At 43.3% G+C, this 24,692-nt stretch overlaps 1 protein-coding gene across 1 annotated transcript in view; it reads left to right on the top strand.

The window, feature by feature from the left end:
* The window catches only part of LOC126139575 (trypsin-like), a 122,809-nt gene extending 110,513 nt beyond the window's left edge, over positions 1–12,296 (top strand). The window contains exons 7-8 of the mRNA XM_049915228.1: positions 24–182; positions 12,046–12,296. Coding sequence (XP_049771185.1) covers positions 24–182; positions 12,046–12,201 — 315 coding nt within the window. The 3' untranslated portion in view covers positions 12,202–12,296. The remainder of the gene's footprint in view (positions 1–23; positions 183–12,045) is intronic.
* The last annotated feature ends 12,396 nt before the right edge of the window (positions 12,297–24,692 follow it).

Below are 24,692 nucleotides of genomic sequence, written 5' to 3'. Positions count from 1 at the left end.
AAAAGACTGTTCTTTTTTCACAGTACTTTGGACAGATTCAAGATGGCCTGCGCAAAGTGGACATACACATATGGCAACAATGGCTGTGTGAGTCCGTGTGGCATGACATCAATTACAACGTCCACGCTACACAGATCTGTGCAATTCGTTTCAAGAACAACAAGCACTACGACACCTGCACTGTAAGTAAACGACGAGCTGGTGGTGAAAAGTATGCACAGACGAGGAAGGGCCATTTTTCTGCCTCTGGGGGAGTTGTTGTACCTGGAGGATAGTGTGCCTAGAAACACATGATGTTTCCTAATCAGTGTTTCAATCTAGCGACTGATTTTAAAATCACATGAAGGCGGATGGTATATCTAGGAGCACTTGATGTTTCCTGGTCAGTGTTTCAATCTCGCAACTGACTTTACAATCATGTGAAGGAACAGGCTCTAGAAACCACCATAAACAGTTTCTGGGACTGTCTACTGTTTTCATTGTTGAGAGACATGAGGTTCTGTTTTGTGTAGCTTTTGTAAATATTACGAGTTGTGCATATTTAAGTGTTCTTTAATATATTAAAGCTATCTGGAGAATACTTTTAATTCTTCTGTTACAGAGTTTGATGGTGAGTAAAATTCCTTATTTATTTAATACTACTTGCATGACCTGTGGATCGTTAAGCCACACTTTGTCAGTTGTGCACCGTCTTGTTTCCTGAAAAAGAAAAAGGTTTTCAAGCATGGTACACGCGATATTTGCAAACGGATGGACGCCTAACACCGCACTTCCCTCATCATCGCACTAGGTCTGTACCCAGAGGCGCCGAGTGGAGATGCTGGAAGGATAGTAGAGAGGATATAAAGGCAGCACCTAGCAGATAGCTCGTGGGTTGCATTCATCTGGGCAACCCATTGTGTTTATTGTTTTAACAGAAGCAAATTGTTGTGCCAGTGTGCACACACTATGAGAAACAGGGATGCAGGAACCTGAAGAGAGCAACTGTGACTGGAGGCGCAGCAGCGATGTGGTTCGAGGAGCTGGCTGAGGAAAAAAATCTTGCAACACAAACTGGGTAGCACCGTCAGCAACCACCTCGTAATCGTCAACTCAGCCAGCTGTGATAAGATGGACGAAGACCGACTGCCACACAATCAGAGAGCAGACCATCCGTGACTGAGATACTTTGACACCGCCTCTATTTGCCCGGGACCATGCTGAAGGCTAGTTGGACTTCATTTGCACACTCAAAGACACTGTGAAATAAAACATCATCATCAAATGCCTTGACAATGACGCTCTACTAGAGGTTCGAATGGACTCTGCGCTGACTATGAGGCTCTCAAGCCTCTCCGCAGCCAATACATTGTTCTAGGACGAGAGAAGATGCAACCAAAGAAGACAATGGCAGCAGTCAAGGCGCTCTTCAGAGGGCTTCCATGGCTTTGAAATAGATTCACTGTCTGTAGAGGTATGCTAGCCACTGGGTTCAGAGATGTGGCTGTTGGTCTACATAACAGAACCAACAAGAAGAAAAACATGTCTGGATAAAAAAAAACCATAAAGCAGGATCGCCAAAAGAAGAAGCTACCATGCTTGATCTTGTCTTGGATGTAGACATAGCTGAGAACCAGAAAATAAGAAAGGAAGCCAAACAGGTCTATGAACTGAACAAGTTCATGGGCTTTGACGTGCAGGTGGAGCCTCTCCCAATGGGACTCGACACTTAGTCGCAGTGATATAAATGCCAAGAAGAGGATTATGTAGCAAAATACTGCTGCAATCAGCCAGTATGTGCCGAGTGGTCTGGCAAGCACGCCGGTCCAGCTTTCTGAGAGGAAATAAGACCAACTGGCATGCGCCCACTATGGTGATTAACATGTTGCAAGATGGCACGGCTGCAGAGTCTTTGCTGGCCGAAACAACGCCAGCGAAATGCAACAGTGTATGACGTTCCATGAGAGGAAGAAGACGTTCCAGGCCAGCTCGGCAGACAACGACCCCGTCAAGAAGAGCCGTCAAAGGAGGTGAAGACGCGGCAAGGACGCAACTTCGCCAGTAGAGCAGACCAGAAGCGAGACGGAAGCAGTCCCCCTCCTGCGCGGTCAGCTGCCGAAAACGTCGGTGAGAATGGTGGAGAGAGTAACCAGCAGGATACTATAGAATTAAGGCAGTGAGCACCAGATCACTGAGAAGCCCAAGACACAGCAGCGGCAGAAAATGACACACCAACAGGCTATGAGAAAGACGACACTTGTGCCGACATGGACGGCGCTCTATGAGGGGCTTACTCCCACTTTAGTATGACGCTCCACACAGAAATGGAAGCCGTCTGCCTCCTGCTGAGAGAGCTCTACGATCGTCGACGACAAGTAGATTCAGGAGTGGTGCAGATGGGCGCACCAATGGTCATGTGGTGGCCTCATGCTACAACACAGAGATGCAGACCTGCCCTGCTAGATCATACAACAAGAAGCCGATGATGAGTAAATGCACAACACAAATTCCAGAAATCAACGGAAAAGACAGTATCTCAGTCATATGAACAGAAAGAAATGACCAAGTAGTGCAAAACCATCGAATTCTTCAACAGCTGTAATTGAGTAATAAACACGGAATGGCAGGAAGATTCTATCCCAAACGAAGAGGAACAGGACTACAAATGGCAACGTAACTGGCTGTTCTACCGCCACTATGTGGAGAAGGTCAACGTCTGGTGTCCAAAATCCACCACCATAAAGAAGACTTCACTGACTGAAAGTGGTGGCCGTTGAAAAAAAAAAACCAACAAAACAAGGCGAAGTCACCAACAGTTCTGGCCAGGGCTTTTGAAATGTTCCCTGCAGTTGCAAGTTGAATGACTGAACTACCCCTTGAGACTCCTACTACAGTTCCAGTTGGGAGACGCTAGCAAATATTTCCTACCCCTCTCCCAAAAAAAGAACTCCTCTTCACATGATAACAAACAAAATAAAGATAAAAATAGAACCATATTAGTTTAAGGCATTGGCTGAGAAAGTGTGACTATGCATGCATTACTTATGCCTGCCTTCCTCCGTAAGAGAAACGAATGAAATGCGCTAAAAAAAAAAAATATCGCTCAGAGTTTCGCACTGGTAGAAGTATCACTGGCTTCATCCAATCATTGGTTCTGAAGACACCTGAGGCTAAGTGTCTATTTTGAGATGCGACAGCAGAATGGTCATGCCATGGCCAGGCAGGGCTGTCGATGACAGTGTTTTCACTGACATACTCACCACCAGTGTCAGCATTACCACAGGTGTAGCGGGCGCCGACCTTGTCGTCGACCCCTGCATCCGGAGTCATCTGACACATGGAAAATATTATGTTTCTACGAATGACTATGCGAGACAATAAGAGGTATTGACAACGCCAATGCAGGTGACAGGTCAAGAAGATTACAGGACAGGGAAACGTCCTGTATGGCCACAGTCAGCATGATAATCTCCATGTACTAAGAGAAAATCCAGTTGCAAGAAGGAGAGACAGGTGCCGCCATCACCCATGAACTCACCTCAGACGAATCCAACAACTGTAGCATTGCCCTGCCTCTGGCCCTCTTGGAAAATATGCAGGGAATAAGTCGTAGGCTTAACTAGACGCCGCCATCGCCATAGTCATATGAGGAGATTAGTGTGCAAGGCGAGGAACAACAGCAGCTTGCTAACGTTGTCCTTTGCATCTCAATAAGTACATGACGACGCCAAGGAGCTTCTGACTGAACACATTGTCACAGAGACTGTACCCAGGGATCTCAGAAGGCGCGCGACTGTGAAGGCGACTATGCATGTCTTACCCCTGGCTTGTGACGACACAGGTCCTACTGAGTCATAGACCTGCATCAGGGGACAAACAGGGAATGGCCGCCGGTCAAGCAGTTTGTCGGCTCAGCCTGGCACAAGAAGAACGAAGACATCATTCATGTCTGGAGGGTGACGTGATTAGAGGTCGAAGTTGCACCATCGTTTGTGGAAAGGAGTGAGCAAGGCTTCTGCTGTCAGCAGCTGGGTCATGTGGCGAAGTATTGCTGAAACGCTGAGGTGCGTGCAAAATGTTCACAAACTTATGTAAGGAGCACATGCTCCTGTCCAAACGTCACTGCACTAACACATGTCAACTGTGGTGGCAACCATGTGGCCAGCTTTCGGGGCTGCCCACACATAATGGGTTGGCTCCACGAAAAGAAGCCAAAACGTAGGTGCGGAAAGAAGGGCCACACGACAGAACCGCTCATCCCTGCTCCACCAAGAAGACAATGAGCAATCGCTGCCCAAGCAAGGGACGCCAACAAATCGACAGAGCACGTAGCAATCTGCGAGAGGATGGTGGAAACAATCTGACTGCTGACGAAGCAACTCGTAGCTGCCCTGATGGCAGCCATGGAGAAAAACCCTCCAGCTGATCTCTCCCACACCCATTGTGATAGCTCCAGACCCCATTGTCATTTGAAGGAAGCCAGAAAATGGGGATAGGAGAAGAATGCAGCCAGCAAACTCAGACACTGTAAAATCGCAACGAACTGACAAGGCTGCCGCGAAGGAGCCGACGGATGCGTCTGCATCTGTCCGCCCAAAAAGCCAACAAGTCATCCGCCGCCAGACGTCCGCACCACACAACTACAGCTCGCCTCAAGCGACGCGAGACCCAGGAAGGCAGTTCTAGAAAGACAATCCATTCAGATGCAGTCCACGATACCTGCAGAACAGCGTACCGATGGAACGTTATACATGTCTCCTCTTGGCAATACTAGGGGCTGCCACACCAAAGACACCTGCCTCCTCAGCCATACCACACTGGGCTGCTTGGATGAACGACAGAATCAAGGAAAGAATAAAGGGCCAGATGGGCAGCATCTGTGGACAGGTCCTGCAATCGCCTTCGAAATCTGCCCACACCTGCAAACCCTTAGACAACCCCATACAGGCACAGAAACCCACGTAGTGGCGGCTGGCTGGGAAACTTCCAAGTTCGAATAAAATCATGAACAATAACCTGTGTCCCAGCAGCATAATCCAACCCCACCATACACACCAATGCATTGAAAATCAGCAAAGCTGAATAGCCCTGTTCAGCAACACATATAAAGAAAGTTATCATTCAGTCACCAGGAATGTCTGAAGATGGCAAGAAGTCGACTTGCCGGAATATCGCATCTTCTAGACGACGCCACCTGAATGAATAACCGAGAACTATTCAGAATTAAAAATATAATAAAAACAGTCTACACCACATACAATACACAGCCAGAAACGAATATTAGAACACCCATTTGGACGTTTCCAGTTCACTCAAAATTTATTGGTGCAGCAGTGCGTATTGGAGTATATGAAATGATCACATTTACATGTCAATAGCACAAGTGGTTCTGAGGTACAAAGTATGGAACGATGCTGAAACACTCATATCAGCATATTGTGCTGCCTCCACAGCCACCAGTGCAACCACTGAGTGTAGCATCCAGTCGATCGTACAGATGTCGAATATTTTCCTGGGATACGTTATACAAAGCCTGCTCGACCTCTTCACGCAGTTACATGCTTGGAATGACATAGGGTTTTATTAGAACCAAAAAAATACAAACGTTCAAAAAATTCCGACAGATGGCGCTTCATCTGATCAGAATAGCAATTATTAGCATAACAAAGTAAGACAAAGCAAAGATGATGTTCTTTACAGGAAATGGTCAATATGCCCACCATCATTCCTCAACAATAGCTGTAGTCGAGGAATAAATGTTGTGAACAGCACTGTAAAGCATGTCCGAAGTTATGGTGAGGCATTGGTGTCGGATATTGTCTTTCAGCATCACTAGAGATGTCAGTCAATCACGATACACTTGCGACTTCAGGTAACCCCAAAGCCAATAATCGCACGGACTGAGGTATGGGGACCTGGGAGGCCAAGCATGACGAAAGTGGCGGCTGAGCACACGACCATCACCAAACGACGCGTGCAAGAGATCTTTCACACGTCTAGCAATATGGGGTGGAGCGCCATCCTGCATAAACATCGCACGTTCCAGCAGGTGTTTATCAGCCAGGCTGGGGATGATGCGATTCTGTAACATATCGGTGTACCTCTCAACCGTCACGGTAGCAGTCACAAAACCAGAATCACGCATTTCCTCGAAGAAAAAAGGCCCGACAAGGGTAGATGTGGTAAATCCAACCCATACCGTGACTTTCTCGTCGTGCAATGGAGTTTCCACGACAGTTCTAGGATTTTCGGTAGCCAAGATTCTACAGTTGTGTGCGTTGACAGACCCTCGGAGCGTGAAATGAGCTTCGTCGGTCCACAACACGTTACTCAACCAATCGTCATCCTCCGCCATCTTTTGAAACGCCGACACCGCAAATGCCCTCCGCTTCACTAAATCGCCAGATAACAGTTCATGATGCCGATGGATTTTGTACGGATAGAACCGGAGGGTACGCCTAAGTGACAACCAAACAGTAGTGTACGGAATTCCGGAGCGATGTGCGACTGCACGAGCGCTGACTTCCCCGAGCATAGACGACCACGCTACAATCTCCATTTCTTCCTGAATTGTCTCAGCAGCATTACGCCTTGTGCTCGGTCGGCCACAACAGGGTCTATCGTCTAAACAACCCGTGGCTTCGAACTTCGAAATCATTCCCGCCACAGCTGCATTTGTCAACGGACCTTTACCCGTTCGAATCCCCTTCCTATGGCGATAGGATCGTAACGCTGAACTAGCACATTCCCCATTCTGATAATACAGCTTCACTGAAAGTGCCTTTTCAGGTAACGTCAACATGCTGCGACTGCTGGCGCATCTGATTCTCTCCTCTTTACAGGTCCTTTTATACACGATTGTCATGCGCAGTCACTGACGTTTTGCTGTCCAGCGCCATCTGTTGGAGATTTTGTGAACTTTGGTTTTTTTTTGTTCTAATAAAACCCCATGTCATTCCAAGCTTGTGTGTCAATTTTTACCTCTCTATCTACATTATTCCGTGGTTTATTAAGTTTTCAAATTTATGCTGACTTTTTGATCACCCGATATATATATATATATATATATATATATATATATATATATATATATAGGGTGTTTCAAAAATGACCGGTATATTTGAAACGGCAATACAAACTAAACGAGCAGCGATAGAAATACACCGTTTGTTGCAATATGCTTGGGACAACAGTACATTTTCAGGCAGACAAACTTTCGAAATTACAGTAGTTGCAATTGTCAACAACAGATGGCGCTGCGGTCTGGGAAACTCTATAGTACGATATTTTCCACATATCCACCATGCGTAGCAATAATATGGCGTAGTCTCTGAATGAAATTACCCGAAACCTTTGACAACGTGTCTGGCGGAATGGCTTCACATGCAGATGAGATGTACTGCTTCAGCTGTTCAATTGTTTCTGGATTCTGGCGGTACACCTGGTCTTTCAAGTGTCCCCACAGAAAGAAGTCACAGGGGTTCATGTCTGGCGAATAGGGAGGCCAATCCACGCCGCCTCCTGTATGTTTCGGATAGCCCAAAGCAATCACACGATCATCGAAATATTCATTCAGGAATTTAAAGACGTCGGCCGTGCGATGTGGCCGGGCACCATCTTGCATAAACCACGAGGTGTTCGCAGTGTCGTCTAAGGCAGTTTGTACCGCCACAAATTCACGAAGAATGTCCAGATAGCGTGCTGCAGTAATCGTTTCGGATCTGAAAAATGGGCCAATGATTCCTTTGGAAGAAATGGCGGCCCAGACCAGTACTTTTTGAGGATGCAGGGACGATGGGACTGCAACATGGGGCTTTTCGGTTCCCCATATGCGCCAGTTCTGTTTATTGACGAAGCCGTCCAGGTAAAAATAAGCTTCGTCAGTAAACCAAATGCTGCCCACATGCATATCGCCGTCATCAATCCTGTGCACTATATCGTTAGCGAATGTCTTTCGTGCAGCAATGGTAGCGGCGCTGAGGGGTTGCCGCGTTTGAATTTTGTATGGATAGAGGTGTAAACTCTGGCGCATGAGACGATACGTGGACGTTGGCGTCATTTGGACCGCAGCTGCAACACGGCGAACGGAAACCCGAGGCCGCTGTCGGATCACCTGCTGCACTAGCTGCGCGTTGCCCTCTGTGGTTGCCGTACGTGGTCGCCCTACCTTTCCAGCACGTTCATCCGCCACGTTCCCAGTCCGTTGAAATTTTTCAAACAGATCCTTTATTGTATCGCTTTTCGGTCCTTTGGTTACATTAAACCTCCGTTGAAAACTTCGTCTTGTTGCAACAACACTGTGTTCTAGGCGGTGGAATTCCAACACCAGAAAAATCCTCTGTTCTAAGGAATAAACCATGTTGTCCACAGCACACTTGCACGTTGTGAACAGCACACGCTTACAGCAGAAAGACGACGTACAGAATGGCGCACCCACAAACTGCGTTGTCTTCTATATCTTTCACATCACTTGCAGCGCCATCTGTTGTTGAAAATTGTAACTACTGTAATTACGGTGTATTTCTATCGCTGCTCGTTTAGTTTTTATTGCCGTTTCAAATATACCGGTCATTTTTGAAACACCCTGTATATATATATATATATATATATATATATATATATATATATATATATATATATATATATATGTGTGTGTGTGTGTGTGTGTGTGTGTACTATCTTACTATCTTGTTGGAACAACTCATTAGCGTACCCCCCCCCCCCCCCGCCCCAAAGAAATACCAATGGCGAACAAGAATTGTAGCTTATCACACCACAGACCATAAGGCCTGGTTTGAGGCCAGTGTGTCTTGACGAATGCATCTCCAGGAAGTGCTCACCAGATCTACGCCGTACAACAGATGATCATCACCTGCACGCAGGCAGAATCTGCTTTTATCGCTAAAGATCGTGGTGCACCATTCCATCGTCCAAGTGGTACTCTAACGGCACCAGTCGAGCCGTGCACGTAGATGCTGACGGGCTAGAGTTGTGTGTAGCTACAGTCCCATTGCTAACAATTGTTTTGCCACAGTTTGGCGTGTATGTCTGCAGTCACATTGCTAACAACCAGTTCGCAGCATTTCGTGTTGATGCGTCAGGGCTCACAAGGCCTCTTATCTGTGCTATGGCAGTCGTACAACCTGCCATTGCTGCTCTTGTAATATGACGACCCTGGTGGGCGTCTGTCCAGAATTCTACATCAAGATCGCCATAAGAAGAAGCCACTGCTGTTGATCTGATCTTATCTTGGCTGTAGACATAGTCGAGAACCATAAAAGAAGAAAGGAAGCAGTCTATGAACTGAACCACGTTCGTGGGCTCACGGGCTTTGATGTGCAATTGGTGTCTCTCCCAGTGGGACTCGACACTGTCGCAGCACAGTGCTATAAGTGCCAAAATACTGTCGCAGTCAGCCAATGTGCGCCGAGTGCTCTGGTAAGCACGCCAGTCAAGCTTGCCAACAGAGGAAATAAGACCAACTGACATGCACCCACTGTCCACAATCTCGTCTGCCTACAGGCGTGAGAATGTTCACTTGATTACTGATACGAGCTTTGTTGCACAACCGATGCAGCACATCTAACTTGTGTGGCAATTCTCCGAAAGGACCATGACACTACTCTGAGGGGCACAATTTGATCTACACTCCTGGAAATGGAAAAAAGAACACATTCACACCGGTATGTCAGACCCACCATACTTGCTCCGGACACTGCGAGAGGGCTGTACAAGCAATGATCACACGCACGGCACAGCGGACACACCAGGAACCGCGGTGTTGGCCGTCGAATGGCGCTAGCTGCGCAGCATTTGTGCACCGCCGCCGTCAGTGTCAGCCAGTTTGCCGTGGCATACGGAGCTCCATCGCAGTCTTTAACACTGATAGCATGCCGCGACAGCGTGGACGTGAACCGTATGTGCAGTTGACGGACTTTGAGCGAGGGCGTATAGTGGGCATGCGGGAGGTCGGGTGGACGTACCACCGAATTGCTCAACACGTGGGGCGTGAGGTCTCCACAGTACATCGATGTTGTCGCCAGTGGTCGGCGGAAGGTGCACGTGCCCGTCGACCTGGGACCGGACCGCAGCGACGCACGGATGCACGCCAAGACCGTAGGATCCTACGCAGTGCCGTAAGGGACCGCACTGCCACTTCCCAGCAAATTAGGCACACTGTTGCTCCTGGGGTATCGGCGAGGACCATTCGCAACCGTCTCCATGAAGCTGGGCTACGGTCCCGCACACCGTTAGGCCGTCTTCCGCTCACGCCCCAACATCGTGCAGCCCGCCTCCAGTGGTGTCGCGACAGGCGTGAATGGAGGGACGAATGGAGACGTGTCGTCTTCAGCGATGAGAGTCGCTTCTGCCTTGGTGCCAATGATGGTCGTATGCGTGTTTGGCGCCGTGCAGGTGAGCGCCACAATCAGGACTGCATACGACCGAGGCACACAGGGCCAACACCCGGCATCATGGTGTGGGGAGCGATCTCCTACACTGGCCGTACACCACTGGTGATCGTCGAGGGGACACTGAATAGTGCACGGTACATCCAAACCGTCATCGAACCCATCGTTCTACCATTCCTAGACCGGTAACTTGCTGTTCCAACAGGACAATGCACGTCCGCATGTATCCCGTGCCACCCAACGTGCTCTAGAAGGTGTAAGTCAACTACCCTGGCCAGCAAGATCTCCGGATCTGTCCCCCATTGAGCATGTTTGGGACTGGATGAAGCGTCGTCTCACGCGGTCTGCACGTCCAGCACGAACGCTGGTCCAACTGAGGCGCCAGGTGGAAATGGCATGGCAAGCCGTTCCACAGGACTACATCCAGCATCTCTACGATCGTCTCCATGGGAGAATAGCAGCCTGCATTGCTGCGAAAGGTGGATATACACTGTACTAGTGCCGACATTGTGCATGCTCTGTTGCCTGTGTCTATGTGCCTGTGGTTCTGTCAGTGAGATCATGTGATGTATCTGACCCCAGGAATGTGTTGTTGCACAACCGATGCAGCACATCTAACTCGTGTGGCAATTCTCCGAAAGGACCATGACACTACTCGGAGGGGCACAATTTGATTTATTTCAAACTCGCTCAGTTGGGTGTAGTAAGCATGAGTGCTTGTCCGTGGTATGGTTGCCTCCTTGCTTTACAAATCTGCACCACTGTGGGACATCTGGCTGTGAGCATTCCCTAATGAAGGGCAGACACAGTTTGCGCTCTGTAACTATGCCACTACGCTATCTACTATCCCCCAGCTTGCATATGCTATCACTGAATCAAAATCGACGTAGTCTTTCCAGGTATACTAATTTTTTTCTGGCAGTGTATTTTATTTTTAAAAAACTGTAATCGATTTCAATTAATGTCTCATCATCTGCAGACTGTTATATGCTGACTGCTGGAGCTGGTGGCATGGAGCACTAACTGCTCTAGACTGGAGTGAAGAGCAAATGTTTTACAATCACATTGGAGTATTGGAAGGAACTGATTATTTAACTAGCACGTTTCTTTTGATGTCTTTAGTTCATCTCTATTTCTGAGTTACGTTTGTACATATGTTGAAGATATGAAAAATATGAAATAAGTAGACCTTACCAGCATATAGAAACAGGTTAATGTCTCGAAAGCTAGAGTTTCAAGTTTTCTTTTAAACATGGTAAACGAAAATTTCAATATGTATAAAACAGAATTATCATCAATCGAAGTAAATATCATGAATTTATTTGAGAAATGAATTTTTGTAGAGGTAAGTTCAAATTTCATTTGTTAAGGTAAAGATTAGCAGTTTTATTCGAACCTCTAATATTAGTTGTTTGTGTTTTTGGATTATAATGTGTTTCTATACATAATATGGTGTAAATTTCGATTGCAGTCAATATTTCTATTAAAATACTGAGATTTCAGTTTGGAGATGAGAATAACAGTTTATTGTGATAATTAATATTTTTAAGTTGACTGAAAAGAAACGTGTATTACGTTAAAAATGATCAGAATATATCTTTTTAAAATATGATTTTCTACACATACTACAAACAACTTTATCAAGTGATCTTTGCAGGGTGATGAAGGGGGACCGCTGCTCTATGAGGGAAAGGTCGTGGGGCTGGTGTCGTGGGGACACTTTTGTGGTGAGCCTCCCTACCCCTCAGTCTATACACGTGTCTCCAGTTATCTGGACTGGATCACCGAGAAGACCAGTGGATCACGGGTGTAGTACTAGAGACGATGACTTTGTATTTCCTACAGTTCTTAAATACTTATAAAATTAATATTGTGGTTTATAAGAATTTGTTATCGATATTAACCTCTGTCTGGGAGTGACAATAAAATTCCGCCCAAATCATTATTTGGTGGCAGTCTTGCACTCAGTCTGTGACACTGGCTCAAGCTCACTCTCATTCGTAAAACTTATCCATAAATTATAATAAACGTAATTCAGCGCTCATCTTACACTTATAAATCACTTTTCTACTTTTCCATATTTTACGAAAAACAAATGTTATCTCGTAGGCAAGCAGCTGGAACATTATGTTGCTTTCAACCATATTCTTCTTTTATTTGGATGTTCTTAACACCAAATTTACCGTAACACATTTGACACTTTCCAAACGTAGACTATGCAATTTTCATGAGTCATACAAAGAACATCATTGATCAGAGCACAACATTTACCAAACTCAGCAGATGCTAAACCCACTCCATTCTATTTCATCCAACTGTAACGCTATCTGACGCAGCTCTGAAGCACTTGGCACCAAAAATGCATTATATATTGCAAGTCCAGCTTCCTACACCTTGTTAATAACCTGTTTCTACGGGATATTACGTTATTATTGGAAATGGAAATACTTATTGCTTGTGAAATTAACGTGAGGAGATTAGGGTCGCCACCGACTCTAACCACACAACCAATCAAAGCTTTTGCCGAGTCGGAAAATAATTAATTTGATCACAGACCAAAAACTCATAAAAATGCATACGTTGTGATGTCGCTCATAGGGGATGCGATGTAATTAATAGTACTGCCCGTGCACTCTTCACGAGAATCAAACGTTTAAAATAAAACAGAAAATGTATGGACACTGTGCAGAAGATCAGCTCCCAGCAACACGCCTGAAAATAAGACTTAATCTAAAGCATTTGTTTTAAAATAAAAGGGGAAACTAATCACTGGACCTGTGCGGAAGGAAACGCGTTGGATATGCTAACGGGAAAGCTATGACGTGAGTGGCTTAGGTGCAAAAACGTAACCTCGGAACACAAGAGAAAATTGTGGATAAAATCATTTATTCCTAAGATATGGATGTGAGGCATGTACACAATTCCTGATGACATTAATTCCTAAAACATTAAAGAAAAGCATCGATACATTCACCGTTATAATATACACCTAAAATCATTGGTGTGAATCATTCGTACAACTGCTGTTGCCTGAGAACAGGTCGCAACAACTCGTAAAACGGTACACGTTTCGCAGTACACCCGCATGCCCACGTGGTTCGTGGAGACGCAATTTCTAGGTATCGTGGCCAAGTTGCAACAATATCATATCACACAATCATGAACAGTTGACATTCTTTAAAACAAACATGAGATCGGACAGTCAGTGATGACGGTAGCCCAACAAACTCTAATGTTCAACCACGTGGTTGGCTCCACGCGGACAGAAGATGCATAAAGGAAGGAAAATTTACGAGAAGGCAAAGCTACTAATATTTACAAAAATGAAAGCTTATACAGGCACAGCTGAAGGCAAACAGACATTCATACAGAAGCGAATGCTCACTTCTTATCGACAGCTTTGTGTAGCGCTCTTCCGGCGGATCCAAGTCTGCTATAGAAATTTACTAAAAGAAAAATCTGCCAAAGTTTTGCATTCCTTGCCGCGACAAGGCAAAGCGATCTTTTAGAGTTGAAAGCGAGACCAAAAGCTAACAGCTCTCCTCTCGCCAAGTAACAACGCGCCACGCGGTCAATCTAACTCACCCTTCTTCGACTGGAGCACAGCTGTGGACGCTTCCCGTACTGGCGGCAGACTGCCTCCTGTTTTCTTCTCCAGCCTCTTCCACGCTCCGCGTGGCCCGGAAAAACCCAAAGATGCCATTTCCACCAACAACCTAACGCAGGTAGGTTTCTCACAAGTAGCGCAAACCTCTTTCCCTACTTGACCACTACGAGAGTTGGCTATTCTGTACAACTGCTGAATCTGTATGACTATCGCAGACTTTCTGCAGCAGACTACGCCACCGTTTAGCAACGTGATACACAACCACTTTCATTCAATCACACCACTATGAGAGTTATGAGAAAAGAGAAACAAGGAAAAGTAAGAGAAATGCTAGTGAAAATGGGCTACCGGACTAATGAAAGGTGGCTACATGACCCTTTCAACCTTCCAGAATAGTATATGGTAAAAATTTGTACTAACGTGACTGTCTTAAGTGAAACTCTTTCTCAAATTTCATTTATAATTTTTTCTGAAAAATAATTATTTAAGTAATGAATTATAGGCTTTATTATCAATCACAAATTTTACAAATTTTGACGATATCAAAAATAGTACCTTCCTGTTATTTCATAAAATCTATTTCATTTTCGATAGGAAAATAAGAAAAATTATGAATGAAGACCAAAATTTTGTTTACCTGAGAACTGAAGAATAACAATATTATATTTACTGTAAATTTGTTTTAGATCATTTATGTTGACAATTGTGGATACTTATTTTCATGCAAGAAGATTGATATTATGAAATATGTCGATATAAACAATAAAAATATAGTAATAGAATTATTATTTGGCAATCAGATACCTTCAGAAATATCTAATTTAAGAAAAATGTCATTTAAGTAAGAAAATCAGCCCAAGCATGGCTAAAATTTATACGGAATCGAATATTTTGCTTAATGTGGGAAAATTCCGAGGAGGGTAGGTTCGTTACACAGTGCAAGGTGATAAAATGCAGTTAAGTTGGTTAGCCGTCAAGTTACAATTACCATCTCGAATAATTAAAGGTGAACATTCACCCTTCAATATGATACATTTGTCATGAGAATGGATGACGTGGTGGGGGCCTTGGTGGTAGATGTATGCGTTTGAGCTCTACAGGAGACGTTTCAACTGGAAGATCGGATATACTGTCATTGTGGAAACATCTGCCACGCAATTCTTTCCTCGTCTGCGGAGAGAGGGAGAAGTCATTGCGTACCAAGTCAGGAGAATACAGGGAGTAGGACAACATGTAACAGCACAAAGAATCTGTGTGCGTGAGTGAGTCTTGCGTAACATGAGCTGGGGTGTTGTCATCCGGCGATGATACTACCTTAGTGTGCCTCGCCACATCGTACCGTCAGTGTCCAGCAACTTTGTCAAGATATTTCAGGAGAATGCTCCTGTGACTGTTTACAGGCATAATGTTATACTTGATGGGTTTGAGCAATCGTTGGAAGCTGCTAGCGGTGACGACCTGTTTATAACTGATCCAGATATGATTTAAGTTTCTCCTCGCTTGTGACGGGCCTTTCTTCGAGCAGCAGAGGCCTCCAGCGACTTCTGGTTCTTCAGAGAGAGATGGTCCGTCGCTTTCTTCTAACAAAGAGAACGCGGAAAGTGCCATAACGCGATTTCCCGGAAACTCAGTGGAATAAATGCAAAAAATAAGGGAACACGTGTCTCGTCTTATCTGTACGGTAGATACGCGACCGTTTATAATACGTAAATCCACTGCTACCGTTTCTGTAGTATAAATCTGAAGTCGTGATACTTTGGATATGAACACTTTGCTTACAATAGGAATTAGCTCTTAAATACAGGGTGTATCATAAGTAATGGCGTAAACGCATACAGTCGAAAGTACACGATTCTAGAAGCAAAAACGTCTCAGCAAACATAGGGTCGAAAATGCACACCTTAAGAGTTACGAGCAATTTTTCATCTTCGATACTGCGAGACAAATCTCTTCTACTGCATGTTCTTTGCAGTACTTTCAACTGTATGCATTTACGACTTAAAATTACGATAAATCCTGTATATGAGGCACCACATTTTTTTTTTTTTTAATGCATGGCACTTTCATTTCAAGTCATTACTGCTCTTACTTTTCCAGCAAATCGTCTACATGTTCCCAAAATTAGTCTACTAAGGCATTTATGATTGTGCATCTTAAACAGCATAGTGAGTGCTAGATATATCTGGTAGCACTCCACCATACTTTTACTGACGTAGTAGGGCTTTGAGTGAGTCCTGTGGTGCGCAGGAAGATCTGTACGCGATGTAGTGTGAACTCAGGTTATACACCCCTTCTAGTGTAGAATGATTGCTATGATGACGGATATTTGTCTATTTGGAGTTTTTACATTCGATGGTACACTACCGTAGATATCGAATTGATTTATTCTTTAGTTGTTTCGGTAACCTGATGCTTGACTAGCTTGTTCTATAACGCGTCTACTTAGTTTGTTCTGGTTTATCGTGACTGACAACAGTGTTTCGTTGATTTCTTGTCCTATATGTCACTCGCCACGTCAAGGCGCTGTGTGCCCACAGTAGTGCTTTAGTTTCGTCTTTGATCGGGAATCTTAGGACCCGTTTTTTGTTCGTAGTTCAGAGTAACTTGGGGCCCATGCTTATCCTCACACAAGGTTCATAATTTGTGACTGAACTGGTTTTATTTCTAACATGTACACTTTTCCTAGATGATTTACATAAGGGCAATTATGTTTCACAGACTTAGATTGGATTTCGTTCGTAATTTATTATAGGGGATACAGAAGAAAATTATTCCTGATTACACATTTGGTAGCTTGCGCATGAGATTCAGGCATTTATTTCAAAGTGTCTCCTATTAATAACAAATTGCACAAGTACGAAAATAGTGTTTAAGTTTATTCGTATCCAAACAGTTTGTTACTTAATCAGATGTGAGGATGGGTTGCGTAGTATAGTGTGCTTTGACTGCACCAGTTTTACTTTCAGTTATCGATGTTACTCTCTTAGTCAGCCGGCTTAATCCGCATTTTTGCAACACATACGAGCATTGATGGATTCTTCGACTATATAAACCCTATGTTTTGAATTTGTCTACAGGTGTAGAATAGCTGACAAAGTGCGTATTTCTGGGCCCTTAATTCGTGTAATACTGCGCACAGGACGCTATGTATTTAGAGATAGTATTAACGTACCTCGCTCTGTTGTGTTTAAAGATGGTATCTTCTATTGATGTCTGTCTACACTGTACCCTATGCCTATGATGTGTGATTGGTTTGGCAGTCTACTTTGATACCGAACTCCTGTTCGCAAATTAACCTCAGTCATGGGGGTTTTCTAATCTTTCAGTTTTTTAGATTGTCTCTATTTTAGGTCGTGAGAAAACAGCTCACATGATATACTGGCAGGGATATGACGATTTTAAATTAATATTACACCTATATGTGGGTAGGTTTATTAGTGGAAAGCTTAGGTTTCTGTGATATCCGTTTAATTATCTGTTTACTGGTACTTAAACTTTTGCGTGGTTTACTAACAACATAAACTTTTGTGTGGCACACGAAGAACACATATTTCACGACTGGCTTAGATTCATTCAGATACATTATTTAAAACCAAACATGCAGTCATGTACCTACAGTTTGTGTCTTTACTGTAGGTAATAATTGTTGATAATTTTTTGATAATTTTATCGTTTAGAACCTGTTGATGGCGTATTATATAACTGAAACTGATAGCCTACAAAATAAAGTGGAGATCAACTTACATCTAACAGTGTTCTTGATATTTTATTCGTATGTATCGGCTGTTGTCCTACCATTCAGCAAAGCTAGAATGGATGCATCTAAGTTACATTTATCTATGTTCTGTTTATGAGTGTAACAACTTGCCAGAGTATTACTTTGTAATACTTTAATTCTCCGAATTCATATGCTGTGTGCAATATGGTGTTGGCATTCTGTGGGCAAGTCAGGTAAGTTTGACTGGTGTGAATGCTGCGGTTGGACCTCAGAATTGCAGAATTAAAGAGGTATTTGTGCTAAGCACAAGATCCACTTCACGCACCCTGTTAGACTACAGAATCTTGATAGGTGTAGTTTACATGTTGTATGCTGTTGTTTAGAGTCGGAAACGTCATTATTTTATCTCGTAGCATACCGATGTATTTTATTTTGATTGACACAAGAAAGGTAGCAAGTCAGATTCACGTAAAATACGAGAGGGGAGACTGTATAGGTTAAAAGGTGACTGTGTACAGAATATGTATGGTGCCTGTAAAACGACTCATACTTCTGGTATTCTAGTGATTATGATAACACATCAACAAAGTTAATCAAAGAGAGCTCATGAAAATCGAGTTCTATCTTAAGTTATTTGTGTAAACAATCTTTTATCAGCGGAACATTTCCAGACTGGCTAAAATATGCTGAAGTGAAGCCTCTTTACAAGAAGACAAGTAAAGAGATACCTTCAAACTATCGATTAATTTCACTTTTGCCGTCTTTTTCAAAAATATTTAAAAAGGTTGTGTTCAAGCATTTCTTCAATCATCTGACTGCAAATAATATATTGACCAAGTCACAGTTTGAGTTCCCCATAGGTTCCAACATAGAGAAAGCTAAATACATGTACAGTGAGGATGCACTTAATTTATTAGATAGCAAATTAGATGCTAGTGGCATTTTCTGTGAGTTGTCAAAAGCCTTTGACTGTGTGAATTACAGTGTCACTGGCATTGCAGTGAAATGGTTTGAGTCTTATTTAACTAATAGGAAACAAAAGGTGTCATTGTGAAATACCTGTGGAGCAAGCAGTCAGTCTCATCTGATTGGGAACTAATTACATGTGGTGTTCCTCAAGGTTTCATCTTTAGTCCATTGCTTTTTCTAGTGTACATTAATGACCTATCGTCTAAAGATAAGTTGGTTTTGTTTGCAGATGATACAAACGCTAACCACATTTTCACTTATGTTAATAAATGATTTAAAGCTAATTCACTGGCATTAAATTTTCGAAAAGTCCCACTATCTGAGTTCAGAACCTGTAAGAAATTTCCTTCCAGCATGTGTATACCATATGTAGACATGCAGATCAAAGAGGTTGAAGAAATTACATTTCTGCGCTCGATTATAAATTCTGTTTGGGTTGCGTACCACAGAATTGCTGGAGTGCCTAAACAAGTCTGTATTTGCAGTGAGAAAGATGTCCAATGAAGGAGATATAAATATAAAAAAATTTGCTTAATTTTCTAACTTTCATTCTATTATGTCATATGGGATCACATTCTGGGGTAAGTTGCCAAATCGAGGAAAAGTTTCTAGTGTGCAAAAGCGTTTAATAAGACTTTTTTGTGCTGTAAATTCAAGAACATCAGGTAGAAACCTTGGCAAGGAACTTTCTATTCTAAGCACTGTTTCTCAGTATATTTATACTGTAATGAACATTGTTCCAAGTAATGCATTTCCAACCAAGAGCTCAATATATACTATCAGTACTGAGAATAAAAATACTCTACATAAAGGCCTATATTCATTTCCCTTGGTCAAAAAACGGGTCCAATATACAGGAACACACATTTTCAATAAATTTCCAGTAAACATTCAAAACTTGGTTTCAGACAAAGTACTTTTTAAAGAGAGTTTGAAAGACTTTTTGATGGGCAACTTGTTCTACTCCATAGATGAACGTCTTTACAGGGATTGTTAGGCCAGCTTAATAAAAACCTCAGTTAGATTTCAGTTGTGGCAGCACTTGGGCACAACAGTCAAGATTTGGTATTTTGTGTATGATAAATGTATTAAAAGTTCGTATCTTGTTTCATCCAGACATTGTATTAATCCTGGAAATATTAACAGTTCCAGTTTACTGTAATGTATTCACGTATTTTGACAATGACCTGGCAAATGATGAGGGTAGTGAGTACTACATTCTAATGTTTTATGTTTTTTTTAATGTTATACTTTGTGACATGTTCCAAACTCATGAGAATCAGCTCATTTTTGGACTATGGAACAAAAGCTGAATCTGATCTAATCTAATCTAATCTACTGGTCATGGTTCCACATAAAATTGTTCTCATTAAAGGTGCACTGTTTCCTAAGTGTATAAAGACCCAAGAGATAATGCTAATGAGTATTGTGACTGCCCTTCAAGTGTGATTCGATATAGCCACTCATATTCAGCACAAAGGACACTCTTTGCTATCTGAACTGGTTTACTGTGGTTAACTGAAAAAAAAGTCTCATTATTGAATGCAACATTGGATCCTATAAACAGAATCTAGATTATATCTAGTAGGTAACACAAGTGCCATAATTGTGTATCGAATTATAATATATAACACTTTACCCTTAGGATCCGATAATACACCGTTGTCACAAAACATTGTCTCAATACGTCGAAAAAACTGCTTTTCTGGAATGTTCAAGGCAAATTTACCTTGTAAACCCGGAAACAATTTATTAAAGTAATAAAAATCTTCCCTATCTATACAACTCATGCAACATGAGAAGCAGTTTGAGCTGAAGGTGAAGAAGAAATATTGTTTATTTTATTATTCCTGTACAATGGACAATGGACAAGACCTCATGATTGCCCTCTGGCATCATTAAGAAAGAGCTTATTTCATTTAATTAAATTGATGAGGTACCAAAATGTATATAAAGATATAAATACCAAATAATACAAATATTTAATGTAAATCACAAGTTAAATAGTACATAAATCATGTGGTACACACGCCACTACCATAAAAAAAGTCTCTTAAAGGTAGTATTGAAATGCACAAAATGCAAAAAAACTTTGGTGGATGAAATACTGACTTGCTGAACTCGCTTACGGATGAAACACATAATGTTAAGAGAAATGAAACTGCCCACATAAATCATAAGCACAAATACCACTCTACTATTCATTTCCAATACGGATAAGCAAATTTGTAAACATGGAAAAACGTTACCTTGCTTCCAGATTACACACTTGGAGAAACATTGTGGACAACTCTGAGTATAACATCATGAATACAAACCCATGCTGCTTTCCTACATCGCTCTCCGTTTTTCAGCATAATTCTACATCTACATCTACATTTATATTCCGCAAGCCACCCAACGGTGTGTGGCGGAGGGCACTTAACGTGCCACTGTCATTACCTCCCTTTCCTGTTCCAGTCGCGTATGGTTCGCGGGAAGAACGACTGTCTGAAAGCCTCCGTGCGCGCTCTAATCTCTCTAATTTTACATTCGTGGTCTCCTCGGGAGGTATAAGTAGGAAGAAGCAATATATTCGATACCTCATCCGGAAACGCACCCTCTCGAAACCTGACGAGCAAGCTACACCGCGATGCAGAGCGCCTCTCTTGCAGAGTCTGCCACTTGAGTTTGTTAAACATCTCCGTAACGCTATCACGGTTACCAAATAACCCTGTGACGAAACGCGCCGCTCTTCTTTGGATCTTCTCTATCTCCTCCGTCAACCCGATCTGGTACGGATCCCACACTGATGAGCAATACTCAAGTATAGGTCGAACGAGTGTTTTGTAAGCCACCTCCTTTGTTGATGGACTACATTTTCTAAGGACTCTCCCAATGAATCTCAACCTGGTACCCGTCTTACCAACAATTAATTTTATATGATCATTCCACTTCAAATCGTTCCGCACGCATACTCCCAGATATTTTACAGAAGTAACTGCTACCAGTGTTTGTTCCGCTATCATATAATCATACAATAAAGGATCCTTCTTTCTATGTATTCGCAATACATTACATTTGTCTATGTTAAGGGTCAGCTGCCACTCCCTGCACCAAGTGCCTATCCGCTGCAAATCTTCCTGCATTTCGCTACAATTTTCTAATGCTGCAACTTCTCTGTATACTACAGCATCATCCGCGAAAAGCCGCATGGAACTTCCGACACTATCTACTAGGTCATTTATATATACTGTGAAAAGCAATGGTCCCATAACACTCCCCTGTGGCACGCCAGAGGTTACTTTAACGTCTATAGACGTCTCTCCATTGAGAACAACATGCTGTGTTCTGTTTGCTAAAAACTCTTCAATCCAGCCACACAGCTGGTCTGATATTCCGTACGCTCTTATTTTGTTTATCAGGCGACAGTGCGGAACTGTACCGAACGCCTTCCGGAAGTTAAGAAAAATAGCATCTACCTGGGAGCCTGTATCTAATATTTTCTGGGTCTCATGAACAAATAAAGCGAGTTGGGCCTCACACGATCGCTGTTTCCGGAATCCATGTTGATTCCTACATAGTAGATTCTGATTTCCAAAAACGACATGATACTCGAGCAAAAAACATGTTCTAAAATTCTATAACAGATCGATGCTAGGTCTATAGTTTTGCGCATCTGCTCGACGACCCTTCTTGAAGACTGGGACTACCTGTGCTCTTTTCTAATCATTTGGAACCTTCCGTTCCTCTAGAGACTTGCGGTACACGGCTGTTAGAAGGGGGGCGAGTTCTTTCGCATACTCTGTGTAGAATCGAATTGCTATCCCGTCAGGCCCAGTGGACTTTCCTCTGTTGAGTGATTCCAGTTGCTTTTCTATTCCTTGGACACTTATTTCGATGTCAGGCATTTTTTCGTTTGTGCGAGGATTTAGAGAAGGAACTGCAGTGCAGTCTTCCTCTGTGAAACAGCTTTGGAAAAAGGTGTTTAGTATTTCAGCTTTACGCGTGTCATCCTCTGTTTCAATGCCTTCATCATCCTGGAGTGTCTGGATATGCTGTTTCGAGCCACTTACTGATTTAACGTAAGACCAGAACTTCCTAGGATTTTCTGTTAAGTCGGTACATAGAATTTTACTTTCGAATTCACTGAACGCTTCACGCATAGCCCTTCTTACGCTAATTTTGACATCGTTTAGCTTCTGTTTGTCTGAGAGGTTTTGGCTGCGTTTACACTTGGAGTGAAGCTCTCTTTGCTTTCTCAGTAGTTTCCTAACTTTCTTGTTGAACCACGGTGGGTTTTTCCCGTCCCTCACAGATTTACTCGGCACGTACCTGTCTAAAACGCATTTTACGATTGCCTTGAACTTTTTCCCTAAACACTCAACATTGTCAGTGTCGGAACAGAAATTTTCGTTTTGATGTGTTAGGTAGTCTGAAATCTGCCTTCTATTACTCTTGCTAAACAGATAAACCTTCCTCCCTTTTTTTATATTCCTATTAACTTCCACACTCAGGGATGCTGCAACGGCCTTATGATCACTGATTCCCTGTTCTGCACATACAGAGTCGAAAAGTTCGGGTCTGTTTGTTATCAGTAGGTCCAAGATGTTATCTCCACGAGTCGGTTCTCTGTTTAATTGCTCGAGGTAATTTTCGGATAGTGCACTCAGTATAATGTCACTCGATGCTCTGTCCCTACCACCCGTCCTAAACATCTGAGTGTCCCAGTCTATATCTGGTAAATTGAAATCTCCACCTAAGACTATAACATGCTGAGAAAATTTATGTGAAATGTATTCCAAATTTTCTCTCAGTTGTTCTGCCACTAATGCTGCTGAGTCGGGAGGTCGGTAAAAGGAGCCAATTATTAACCTAGCTCGGTTGTTGAGTGTAACCTCCGCCCATAATAATTCACAGGAACTATCCACTTCTACTTCACTACAGGATAAACTACTACTAACAGCGACGAACACTCCACCACCGGTTGCATGCAATCTATCCTTTCTAAACACCGTCTGTACCTTTGTAAAAATTTCGGCAGAATTTATCTCTGGCTTCAGCCAGCTTTCTGTACCTATAACAATTTCAGCTTCGGTGCTTTCTATCAGCGCTTGAAGTTCCGGTACTTTACCAACGCAGCTTCGACAGTTTACAATTACAATACCGATTGCTGCTTGGTCCCTGCATGTCCTGACTTTGCCCCGCACCCGTTGAGGCTGTTGCCCTTTCTGTACTTGCCCAAGGCCATCTAACCTAAAAAACCGCCCAGCCCACGCCACACAACCCCTGCTACCCGTGTAGCCGCTTGTTGCGTGTAGTGGAGTCCTGACCTATCCAGCGGAACCCGAAACACCACCACCCTATGGCGCAAGTCGAGGAATCTGCAGCCCACACCGTCGCAGAACCGTCTCAACCTCTGATTCAGACCCTCCACTCGGCTCTGTACCAAAGGTCCGCAGTCAGTCCTGTCGACGATGCTGCAGATGGTGAGCTCTGCTTTCATCCCGCTAGCGAGACTGGCAGTCTTCACCAAATCAGATAGCCGCCGGAAGCCAGAGAGGATTTCCTCCGATCCATAGCGACACACATCATTGGTGCCGACATGAGCGACCACCTGCAGATGGGTGCACCCTGTACCCTTCATGGCATCCGGAATGACCCTTTCCACATCTGGAAAGACTCCCCCCGGTATGCACACGGAGTGCACTTTGGTTTTCTTCCCCTCTCTTGCTGCCATATCCCTAAGGGGCCCCATTACGCGCCAATGCTCATTAGCACACCATATTACACAGAAGCAAAAGCATAACATAACTCTACAACAGAGTCGACCAAAAACGAACGAAAAAGAAAGTTTATTTAATGTCAGACTTCAAGCGAAATGGACACAGACATCAGTCCTCATTTTCTGAGCCGTTCTCGTCTCGAAGATCTTAGCCAAGACTAACTTAGCGGCAGTGACTATAAGAAAATCGATCAGTGTGTACAGATACGACAGCAAATATTGCACGTAAGTGTAGATGTAGGAAAC

The sequence above is a fragment of the Schistocerca cancellata genome, chromosome 1, assembly GCF_023864275.1.
Source record: "Schistocerca cancellata isolate TAMUIC-IGC-003103 chromosome 1, iqSchCanc2.1, whole genome shotgun sequence".
In the NCBI taxonomy this organism is placed as follows: Eukaryota; Metazoa; Arthropoda; class Insecta; order Orthoptera; family Acrididae; genus Schistocerca; species Schistocerca cancellata.
Note: the sequence above shows the minus strand (reverse complement) of the source record. Positions and strands in the feature narration are given on the sequence as shown.